The 12,322-nt window shown below is 41.7% G+C and overlaps 1 protein-coding gene across 1 annotated transcript in view; it reads left to right on the top strand.

Annotated features, from left to right (window-relative positions):
• The window catches only part of Cfap210 (cilia and flagella associated protein 210), a 32,038-nt gene extending 26,081 nt beyond the window's left edge, over positions 1 to 5,957 (top strand). The window contains exon 9 of the mRNA XM_052724443.1: positions 5,519 to 5,957. Coding sequence (XP_052580403.1) covers positions 5,519 to 5,863 — 345 coding nt within the window. The 3' untranslated portion in view covers positions 5,864 to 5,957. The remainder of the gene's footprint in view (positions 1 to 5,518) is intronic.
• Positions 5,958 to 12,322: the final 6,365 nt, after the last annotated feature.

Here is a 12,322-nt window from a genome sequence, read left to right as displayed (position 1 = left end):
GTGAGGGGGCTAGAATCAAACTCAGGACCTCTGGAAGAGCAGCCAGTGTTCTTACCCGCTGAGCCATGTCTCCAGCCCTTCCATCTTATATTTTGAGACAGGGTCTCACATTGAACCCAGAACTCACTGGTTTGGCTAGATTGGCTGGCCAGTGAGCTCCAGGGACTCTCTGCCTCCTCAACAATGTGCTTATAGATGCACAGTCCTCACTTAGCTTTTCATGGGGCCGTGGGATCAGAGTTCAGGTCCATGGACTTGAGCACTTTCCTGACTGGGCCTTTTCCCCAACGCCTACTGTTGAGAATTATTTTTTTTAATAGAAATATTTTTTAAGATTTATTTATTATGTATACAGTGTTCTGTCTGCATGTATGTGACTGCAGTCCAGAAGAGGGCACCAGATCTCATTACAGATGGTTGTGAGCCACCATGTGGTTGCTGGGAATTGAACTCAGGACCTCTGGAAGAGCAGTCAGTGCTCTTAACCTCTGAGCCATCTCTCCAGCCCAAATTTTTTTAAGCTTTTAAAAATTGTGTTAAAATGTACTTAATACAAAATGTACCCTGCTAACGTTTTTTTTTTTTTTTTTTTTTTTCTGTGTATGGTACATGTGATTGTGAGAAACAGAGGTATTTACATGTTATAGTTTTTTTCTTCTCGGTGCTTCTGGAAACTGAAGGCAGGGCCTCACATGAGCTTGTATATAGACAGATCCTTGGGGTTCCCCTCCTTGCTGAGTTCCATGGCAATGGGAAACCCCAATACATAAAACAAGGCAGATGGCTCTTAAGAAATGATATCCAAAAAAAGATTGTCCTGTGGGCCCCATCTACAGACACGTACATGCATGTGTACCTGCACACACAAACATGCCTGCACACATACATGCATGCGTACTCCCTCATCTGTTGTATTTTTTTTTAAAGCTTTCACAATTTAAATATAATTGGAGAAAATATTTAGGTGAATACTGTAATATCAAATCTTCAAATTTATAAGAATTACATAGTAAGTTCTTCACAATTTCACCATAACGTTTGTAGTTCGGGATGTAGATTTATTTTAAATTTTTCATTAATTTTATCTATTTGTTTGATACAGGCTCTCACTGTGTAACTAAGGTTGGCATCAAACTCATGAGCCTTTGCTTCTTCTTCCCAGGTGCTGGCATTTACAGCTCTGAGTTGCCATGCCAGCTCTCCTTTTTAAATGACTCTGTCACTGAAATTAGTTTATGTTCCATATTCATATCATTTGTTTGCAATACAGAGAGGCAGATTTGATCTATGCATTGATTTGTATCCTGCAGCCTACTAGCTTTTCGGTAACTTTAACTTCTCACCTATGTGATCATGTTATCTGTGACTAAAGACACTTTTAATTCCTTTTCCAATCTGTATGCTAGTTCTCTCTCTTGTTTTATCCCAGTGACTAAAGACAGCACAGTGTTAATTACATGTATAAGTAGCATCGTTCTCCGGCTCTCAATCTAAAGTAGAAAATAGTTCTTTTCCCAGGCACACACTGTGGTGGTCTGAATGAGAATGGCCCCCTAGGCTCCCCTGTGTTTGAACACTTTGTCCCCATTTGGTGGAACTCTTCAAGAAGGACTAGTGTGGCCTTGTTGAAGGAGGTGTGCCAACGGAAGGGGGCTTTTAAGAAAAAGCACCATTTCTGCCTGCTGCTGCCATGCTCTCAGACATGATGGTGTAAGTCCCCAATGAGCCCTTTAATCTGTGAGATGCCCTGGCCATGGTGTCACTTTACGGCAATAGAAGAGTGATTAAGACAGGCATGCTGCGTCCTGGAGTTTTTCTGTAGATACATCTTATCAGCTATCTCTGTATTCCTAATTTGTTGAAATTTTTAACATGATTGTTGAATTGTGTTAAATGTCTTTTTCTGCATATATTGAGGTAATTATATCTTGTTTTTCTTTTTTTTTTTTTTTTTTTTTTTTGGTTTTTCGAGACAGGGTTTCTCTGTAGCTTTGCGCCTTTCCTGGAACTCACTTTGGAGACCAGGCTGGCCTCGAACTCACAGAGATCCGCCTGGCTCTGCCTTTGTTTTTCTTTTATTATACTAATACGGCAAGCAGGTTTCATTAGTGTTATTATTTCTGATGGGAATCTCACTATGTTGTCCAACCTGATCTTTAACTCCTGGGTCCAAACAGTCCTCCTTTTTAAATAAATGAATAGCTAGGCCTACAGGTCCACCCAGATTATTTTAAAAAATGTGTGTGTGTGTGTGTGTGTGTGTGTGTGTAGGCCCAAAGTTGACGTTGGGCATCTTTCTCAATTGCTCTCTTTTTTAGGCAGGTTCTCTGTCGGACCTGGAGTTCACAGATTCCAGCTAGCCCAGCCTGCCAGTTTGCCCCATAGATCCCATCTCCGCCTCTGTGGAAATTACAGTTGTCTCCATGCCTGCCTTGCTTGTATGTGGGTTCTAGGGATCCAAACTCTGGTCCTCAAGCTTGCGGGGCAAGAGCTTTACCCACCGAGCCACCTCCCAGCCCTTAGACAAGTTTAAACATTGAAACAGTGTAGTGAGTCTTTCTCTGTCCCACCAGCCAGCTCCCAAATGATGACCCGGAGACTTCTTATTAATTATGAAAGCTGGGCCTATAGCTTAGGCTCATTTCTAACTATCTCTTATAACTTAAATTAACCCATATTTTTATTAATCTATATTCTACCACGTGGCTTTTACCTCTGTCCCATTCTGTGTGTCCAACTAGTTCTGAGTCTGGCTGTTTCTCTGCTTCTCTTCTTCCCAGAGTCCTCCTTGTTCTTGGAAGTCCCGCCTATACCTCCTGCCTAGCTATTGGCTATTGAACTCCTTGTTAAACCAATGAGAAGGTGCCTTGGCAAAGACACGTCTTCATTCACAGTGTACAAAAAGATTATTCCACAACAGTGTATTCCTATGATTAACCCTACTTGGTCATGATTCATTTTTTAAAATGTATATATGTGCTGGATTCAGTTGCTAATATTTTGTTAATGTGTGAGGGCCTACATATACACACACACACACACACACACACACACATATATATATATATACACTTTGCACATGCCTAGTGCCTCTGGAGGCCAGAAGAGGGAGCTGAATCACCTGCAGCTGGAGTTAAAGACAGGTACACCCATGGTGTGGGTGCTTGTAACTGAACCTTAGTCCTTGGGAAGAGCAGCTAGTGCTCTTAACTGCCAAGCCACCTCTTCAGCCCCTCCAATGTATTATAACTCAGTGTCTACTATGTTCCAAGCACTACTTTTTTAATTTCTTTTTTTCCTGAACCTCCCTGGACCTCAGTGATCCTTTTACCTTATTCTCTCCCATACTTTGGAGCACAGACTATGAACACCACCATGCTCAGCTTAAATTCCATTTGTACTTATGTTTAATGCATATCAAACTCGCAGCACTTATCACATGAGTCATTGCAGCCAGTCCCCTTTGCTGTTGTCATTTGCTTCTTAAGTTTCATATTATTCTTCCAGGTTCCTCAGTGTCTGTCTGGAAACTATTACTGAACAAGGATATCTCATATTAGCTTATTACCTTTAGTGAGACTGTTTAACTTCTGACTTTAGTCTTATTGAATACTAATTTTTTTTTTTTTTTTTTGGTTTTTCGAGACAGGGTTTCTCTGCGTAGCTTTGCGCCTGTCCTGGAACTCACTTGGTAGCCCAGGCTGGCCTCGAACTCACAGAGATCCGCCTGGCTCTGCCTCCCGAGTGCTGGGATTAAAGGCGTGCGCCACCACCGCCCGGCGAATACTAATTTTTTAAAGACTCTTTTTATCACCACTTCAACAGAATATAATCCTTACTTGTAGAACTCAGTAATAAAATGTTTAATATTTCAAACTGATATAGTTGCCTTTTCCTCGTAATTTCAATTAGTAGAAATGATTAGATGTTGAAGTTATAGATTGTCAAGATTTTTTTTTTTTTTTTTTTTTTTGGTTTTTCGAGACAGAGTTTCTCTGTGTAGCTTTGCGTCTTTTCCTGGAACTCACTTGGTAGCCCAGGCTGGCCTCGAACTCACAGAGATCCGCCTGGCTCTGCCTTCCGAGTGCTGGGATTAAAGGCGTGCGCCACCACCTCCCGGCTATAGATTGTCAAGATATTTTAATGGATATTAAATATATAAACACATGGGAAAACAACTTATATTTAGAAATTAAGCATTTCTTGAAATGTTACAAATATAAAGTGAAATCTGTCAATCAAAATTTCACAGAAAAACCATTAAAAACATCTCTTCCAATAGAAATTAATGTAACATTATAAGACATTATAAGACAAACACTTTCTAAAGTAAAGTATTTGGGAGATTGCCTATAGTATTTATTTCCTCAGTTCTGAATAAATTTTCATAGATTAATGTCACTCATTCTTCTAGCTTCACATTCCAGGGAAACAGAACGTAATTGGTTGCATATAACTTAGGGATTCCCTGCTGACTTAGTTTTATGTTGACTGACAGGAACAATAATTATTTTTATGCCTTTTAACCTACTGAAGATCACATATGTAAATTATTGAAAGATAATTGTGGTGGTATTGTGTTCCCCAAAATATTGTGCACGCTAATAAACTTATCTGGGGTTAGAGAAGAGGACAGCCACAATATTAAACATAGAGGATAGGCAGTGGTAGCACACGCCTTTAATCCTAGCATTCCAGAGGCAGAAATCCCTCTGGATCTCTGTGAGTTCAAGGCCACATTGGAAACAGCCAGGCATGGTGACTCACCCCTTTAATCCCAGGGAGTGATGGCAGATAGCAGAAAGGTATATAAGGCGTGAGGACCAGAAACTAGAAGCATTTGGCTGGTTAAGCATTTGGCTGGTTAAACTTTTAGGCTTCTAGCAGCAGTTCAGCTGAGATTCATTCGGATATGAGGACTCAGAGGCTTCCAGTCTGAGGAAACAGGATCAGCTGAGGAACTGGTAAGGTGAGGAAGCTGTGGCCTGTTCTGTCTCTCTGATCTTCCAGCTTCACCCCAAAATTGGCCTCAGGTTTGTTTTTTTGTTTTTTTGTTTTTTTTTTTTGGTTTTTCGAGACAGGGTTTCTCTGTGTAGCTTTGCGCCTTTCCTGGATCTCGCGCTGTAGACCAGGCTGGCCTCGAACTCAGAGATCCGCCTGCCTCTGCCTCCCGAGTGCTGGGATTAAAGGCGTGCGCCACCACCGCCCGGCTCAGGTTTGTTTTTATTAGTAAGAACTTTTAAGATTCATGCTACAGATAATTGTAAATATAGCTGCCTGATTTTTATCTAAATTTTATGCTTTAATGATTTTGCTATGTCGTTTGACTCTGTATCTCATAAAGCTATGAGTTTAAATGTTTGATCCACTTTGAGTATATTCCTAGTATAGAAGAATCAGTGAGTTATAGCATATTTATAAAATACTGAGTTTATAAAATTACAACTACATCCTAAAATTATATAGATATTTGGAAAACTGATGCTTTGACCAATATTAAAATTTTTCTTCCCAATAGGCCATAAATAAATTTAATGCACAACAATCAAAAGAAGAAGAATTAGATTACTGGAGACTGAGTGAAGCCCTTGCAGCTGAGAAGGAGAAAGAATTTCAGAAGTATGCCAGAGAAGTAATTGAATCTGAATCTCAATCAACAAAGAAATACACTTACCCTCTGGTGAGAGCTGTAGAGGAAGGAGTGGGAGGCGGGCGTGGACCACCCTTTGAAGGCAGAGGTGGGATACGACCAAGCTATCAGACAAATGATGCCACTGGCGTCCAACTCCCTTTTTATAAATCTCAAGGATCAAAGTATAATGATTTTCAGAAGTCGAAGAGGAGGCTAGGTTTTACATGGTAAAAAAAAAGTTTATTTTTATGATTGATAAAATTTATTGTAGCAAGTATGAGCTACAAATATAATGGAATTTCTGATAATAAAGCTACTCATCTCTATAAAATGTGTTGCCTGATTTGATTCTTTGTAGTATTTCTACTAAGAACATAAGCTCAGGCGTATGTGCATGTGTGTGTGTGTGTGTGTGTGTGTGTGTGTGTGTGTGTGTGTGTGTGTGTGTGTAGATTCCAGATAACAACCTTGGGTGTTGTTTCTTTCATGGCATCCAACTTTTTTAGAAGACTGGATCCCCCCTCACTGGCCTGGAACTCAACAAGCAGGCTCCGTTAGTCCCAGGGATCTGCCTATGTCCACCTCCTTGGCACTAGGATTACAAATGTGTGCCACCACACTGGATTTTTTTCTTTAATGTGGGTTCTGGGGGTCAAAGTCAGGGCCTCACTTTATTGACTGAGTTATATCCTCAGCCACACAATGTCGATTTCATTTAAAACGTCTGCAGTAGGGACGAAAAAAATCTGCCCACAATAAAGTGCATTCCCAAGACTGTACAGCCATGACCTTGTCTCCATTGACCAGTGCCTCCTGTTTCTCCTCCACACAGCCTCTGCTTTGTCTGTCTACCCTAGTTACTCTGTAAGCATACAACCACACTGTGGACTTAAGTGTCTGACTTACTTGACAGAGTGTAATTCTCTGTTGTGGACCATAGTGTCAGTACTTTGTTCTTATGGCTAAATCAGAGATAGTACTTTCCTCAGAAAGAAATTTGTGTGCTTATTCAGTGTTACTCAGTTCTTACAATCATTCAGATCTTCACTGTTGCTAAGATGGTAACTTACAACAGGGTTTTGAGTTTTCCGTGATTTATTGTGTAGAGTATATTTCCTAGACATGAAATTATTTAAAATAATTCTAGATGTAGTTTTGTCAACTTGATACATAGGTTCATTGAGTTTTTATGAATTGCACCTCCTTTTTGTTTGTTTGTTTATTTCGAGACAGGGTTTCTCCATGTAGTTTTGGTGCCTGTCCTGGATCTCGCTTTGTAGACCAGGCTGGCCTCGAACTCACAGAGATCCGCCTGGCTCTGCCTCCCGAGTGCTGGGATCAAAGGCGTGCACCACCGCCACCTGGCTGCACCTCCCTTTTTATAAATTGTGGTTAAAAAAAAAAAGCCAATAGAACATGAGCTACCATCTTAGCCACTTCTAAGTAGTAACACTTAATAGCGTTAAGTATATTTACACCCGGGTGGTGGTTGGTGGCACACACTGTTAATCCCAGCACTCAGAGGGCAGAGGCAGGTGGATTTCTGTGAGTTCGAGGCCAGCCTGGTGTACAGAGCAAGTTCCATGACAACCAGGGATACAAAGAGAAACCCTGTCTCAAAAACACAAAGTGACTCACTCCCGGATAGAACAGAGGATGACTTCAGCTGTTTTACTTGGTTCTGTATTCGTGAGTATATTTCCTCAATTACCCATTAAAAAAGGTATTAAGTATATTTACATTGGTGTGGGGGACCAGCCCCAAAACTTATTTATCCCAGGAACTCTTGAGGAATGAGGGATAAGAGACTTAGTTAGAGATAGAGAATGGAGAGAAAACAGAAAACACAGGATAGACTTGGGTGGACCTGGATCCTTATCCAAATGGGCCCAAAGCTTTATTCCAAAGGTCTATAACAATGCTAAGGGGTGGAGCAATAGACCCCCCCCCTCCTTGCTAGTTAGACCCTTACAAGCACCTGGTACCCAGGCCCAAGTTCCAATCAACCTCCCATGCAGTCCTGCTGGGTACAGCTACTAGGAAATCTAGTGGGCTCCAACACATTGCCATGCAATTTGTGGACTTTTTATATTTTGTACAACTAAAACTCTATACCCACTTAAAGTATTCTATGGTGATATTTTATTTGTGCTGAAATGTGATTTTATTTGTATGCTAATAAATAAAGTTGCCTGTGGGTAAGAGCTAATAACAAGCCATTTAGCAGAAGTCTGGCAGTGGTAGCACACGCCCTTAATCCTGATCACATGGCAGGCAGATCTCTGTATGGTCAAGGACACCACTAGTATGGAGACAGATGCCTTTAATCTCAATACCAACCCTAGAGACCTGGAGGTCTGTATAGACAGGCAGTGACAAGGAGGTCATGTGGTTGGGTTTACAACCAATGAGAAGGCAGAACAGAAAGTCAATAAAAAGACAGACACACAGGAAGTAGGTCTCTTTCTGAGGGGAAGGACGACAGTGAGGGGTAAGAAGGCGGTCTTGGTCTTAGATCTTGGCTGCTGCTCTGACCTCCTGGGCTTTTAACTCTGCATTTGGCTCTGTTTCTTATTTAATAAAACCATTCAGAATTACATCTACAGTAGTCCCCATCTCCTCCTTTCCTCAACCTTGTGAACAACCATTGTTTGCACCTACAAATCTGGCTAAATACCTCATATAAGTGGAACGCTACAGTATGTACTTATTTATTTTCATGTGTATGTTTTGCCTGCATGTATGTATATGCACCATGTGCATGACTTGTGCCCACAAAGGTCAGGAAAGGATGTTGGATTCTCTGGAACTGGAGTTACAGATGGCAGCGTGGGTGCTGGGATCCAAACCTGGGTCCTCTGCAACAGCAGCAAGTGTTTTTAGCCACTGAGCCATGTTTTCAGCCCAGTATGTATTTGATTCCCCCCCCCCCCCCATTCTCTTGAGACAGTGTCTATGTAGTCCAGTCTGTTCTCAAGCTCTACACTCTCTGTCTCATGGATTACAACTGTGGCCTAGGCCCCGGCTGCCCTGCTTTCTAAAGCCGTAGGAACCATTTTGTATTTCTGTTAAAGGTCCATATTCTTACTAACATTTTTTTTCTAAACATTCTGTGTGGTTGTGTGTCTGTGATTAGTTTGTGCTAGGATTTAGCCCAGGGCCTTGCAACCGTGGTTGTTATTGCATGTGTGCATGTGTGTGTGTGACTTTCTTTTCTCTCTTCTTGAGACATATATTTTTAAAGATTTATTATTATCATCATCATTTTGGGGGGGGGGGTTCAAGACAGGGTTTCTCTATGTAGCTTTGGAGCCTGTCTTAGAACTCACTCTGTAGACCAGGCTGGCCTTGAATTCAGAGATCTGCCTGGCTTTGCCCCTGAGTGCTGGGATTAAAGGTGTTCACTACCATCACCCAGCTATTTACATTTTTTAAAAATAGGTATTTATTATGCAGACAGTATTCTGACTACATGCCAGAAGAGGGCACCAGATCTCATTATAGATGGTTGTGAGTCATCATGTGGTTGCTGGGAATTGAACTCAGTACCTCTGGAAGAGCTGCCAGTGCTCTTAACCTCTGTGCCATCCCTCCAGCCCCTTGAGACAAGATCTTATGTAGCTCAGGTTAGTCTCAAACCCACAGCCTCCCAACCACTAGGATTATATTCAGACATCACCACCCTGATGACCCTTTTTATATTTTTGTTGTTGTTGGTGGTGGTGATGTGTGTGCCAAAACTTGAACCTTAGATGTTGTTCAGTTCTCCCCTTCCCTCTGTGCCCCCCCTCCTCATCCACTGCTCCTCCATTTCTCTTCAGAAAAGGGCAGGCCTCCTGTGGATAGCAACCAAACATAGCAGCCAGTGCTCTTAACTGCTGAGCCAACTCTCCAAATCCTATAGCAAAATTTGATGTCGAAATCTGCTAGGGGAAAAATTATACATCTCCTTCACCAGTAAAGCAAAAATAAGGAAATGTGCATGTATCAGGACTTCATAACACTCAGACTGCACAGTGCAGTGACTCTCATACTCAAGACTAGTTCTGTGTATGTGGATGAAGATAGCCACCTATACTTTGAAAAATGGTATGGCTAGATTCACCTTGAATCACTGTGATGTTTATCCCAAACTCAGATAGGCATGGTGGCACACACCTTTAATCTCAGCACTTGGGAGGCAGAGGCAGAGGGACCTTTGTGAGTTTGAAGTCTGGTCTACATAGTGAGTTCCTGGACACCCAGAGCTATTTGAGACCAGAGTTCCTGGACATCCAGAGGTATTTGTGACCAGACCCTATTACAAAATAAAATAAAAATAAAAACTGAACTCTTGCTTTAAAAAACAAAGCACTGGCACTTAAAAAGAACATGACAGCAGATTCCTAAATTGTGTGCAAAGGTGTCCTGAGACCACAATGAACTCAAAGGGACAAATGGGATTTTTTTTTGTTTGTTTGTTTTTGTTTTTCGAGACAGGGTTTCTCTGTGTAGCTTTGCGCCTTTCCTGGATCTCGCGCTGTAGACCAGGCTGGCCTCGAACTCACAGAGATCCGCCTGCCTCTGCCTCCCGAGTGCTGGGATTAAAGGCGTGCGCCACCACCGCCCGGCGGATTTTTTGTTTTTTGAGACAGGGTTTCTCCATGTAGCCTTGGCTGTCCCAGGAACTCACTCTGTAGATCAGACTGGCCTCGAACTCAGAGATTAGCCTGCCTCTGCCTCTTGAGTGCTGGGACTAAACGTGTGCACCACCACCTCACCCCAATCGAGATCTTTAAAAGCTTGAAGGAAACACACAGTATCTGATATATGCAAGATTCTACAGGTTAATTAGCTTATGGTAGTTTTTTGTTGAATATCCTTTTGATGACTATCTTTGTAAAGCCACATTTACTAGAATAAAATTCAGCAAAGAGGTAGTTGTGTCCAATCTGATTCCAAGGCTTGAGAAATTGTTCTATAACCAACAGCTGCACAAAATAAATCTCAGTAATGAATTGTGAGGAAGGAAAGGAAGATGGTTCTGGCAGCTCCGACTTGTGAGCCTATCATTGAAAAGGCCATGTCAGGGGCTGACAGGATGACTTAGCAGGTAAAGGTGCTTGTCACCATGCCTGACAACAGTTTGCACCCCAGGATCCACATGGCAGAGGAAGAGAACCAACTTCTATTCTCTGATCTCGGGTACACCTGGCATGCACACACGCATACATATACGTGCACTGCCCATAAAGTGGAGGCCAGCCTGGGCTACCGAGCGATAACCAATTATCAAAATCTCAAAACATTCTGAGGATACTTTAGCTCTATGAACTACTGTATAAGCATAGCTGCTAGGTATTTCTTTTGGCATAAGGAGAATTATGGTATAATCACTGAAATGCAAAGGCAAGGTAATGTATGCCCATCAACATAATACAAACCACAGAACACTGTTTTTACTTACACATTTAAAAAGATGTATTTCCAATGATTAGCTCTTGTGACCATTTTCCCTAAACATTATCTAAATTTAAACCAAAAAAAATCTAAATATGTCTTACAAATCTTAAAATATAGCTCTTAGGGGTGTGCACTGGTTCACACCAGGTGGATCTCTTGTGGGATGATACTGTCTCAAAAAAACTATAAACGGCTTTATGACTAGCATTAAAACTGACAGGTGGGTGAGGGGCATAGCTATTGGAGTATTTACTACCATGTATGAAGCCCTGGGTTAACCCCTAGCATCATATAAACTGGCTGTGATAGCTCACTTTTAATTTGTTGGCTACATATTGACTTTGAGGCCAGTCTGGAATAAAAACAAAACCCTAACAAAAATCCGCCATTACACACACAACAACAAAAACCAGACACAGGAAAAAATGGTATGGTTTCTAACACTGGGAACTTGGAGTAATTAAAAAGGAAATGGTAAAATTTTAATGGATAGTAATACAAACACAAAATTTGGTCTTAAAATTTGCTGAGTTAAAAGCCTTTAATCCCAGCACTCGGGAGGCAGAGCCAGGCGGATCTCTGTGAGTTCGAGGCCAGCCTGGGCTACCAAGTGAGTTCCAGGAAAAGGCGCAAAGCTACACAGAGAAACCCTGTCTCGAAAAACCAAAAAAAAAAAAAAAAAAAAGTTACCAAACTGAAACACTATGCTTAAATGTCTGACCTAAAATCTACTCTTCGACGTGGCATCACCACTGCTCACGACATTCTTCTCATTTTTGTTTGGGGAAAGGCCATGTGCGCCACGGTGCACGTGCTGGAAGGACAACCTGCAGCGTCAGTCCTCTCCTTGCACCATGCGGTCCCAGGGATTCACCTAAAATCACCAGGCTTGGCAGCAATCATCTCGACACTGCACTATCTTACAGCCCTGAAATTCTTAGGGACTCACTATAAGATCCGTTTTGTCAATTACCTGTTTGTGCCTGGTGGTGGCGGTGGTGGTGCACACCTTTAATCCCAGCACTCGGGAGGCAGAGGCAGGCAGATCTCTTGAGTTCGAGGCCAGCCTGGTCTACAGAACAAGTTCCAGGACAGGCACCAAAGCTACACAGAGAAACCCTGTCTCGGAAATTTAAAAAAAAAAAAAAAACAAAACACCTGTTTCTCTCAAAATACAAATGACTTTGGGTTTTTATTTTATTGGTTGTCATTTAATTTTTAATAAAAACCAAAAAATACAATCCCGAA

This window comes from Peromyscus californicus, unplaced genomic scaffold, assembly GCF_007827085.1.
Source record: "Peromyscus californicus insignis strain IS unplaced genomic scaffold, ASM782708v3 Scaffold_7__1_contigs__length_154581171, whole genome shotgun sequence".
Taxonomy (NCBI): Eukaryota; Metazoa; Chordata; class Mammalia; order Rodentia; family Cricetidae; genus Peromyscus; species Peromyscus californicus.
Note: the sequence above shows the minus strand (reverse complement) of the source record. Positions and strands in the feature narration are given on the sequence as shown.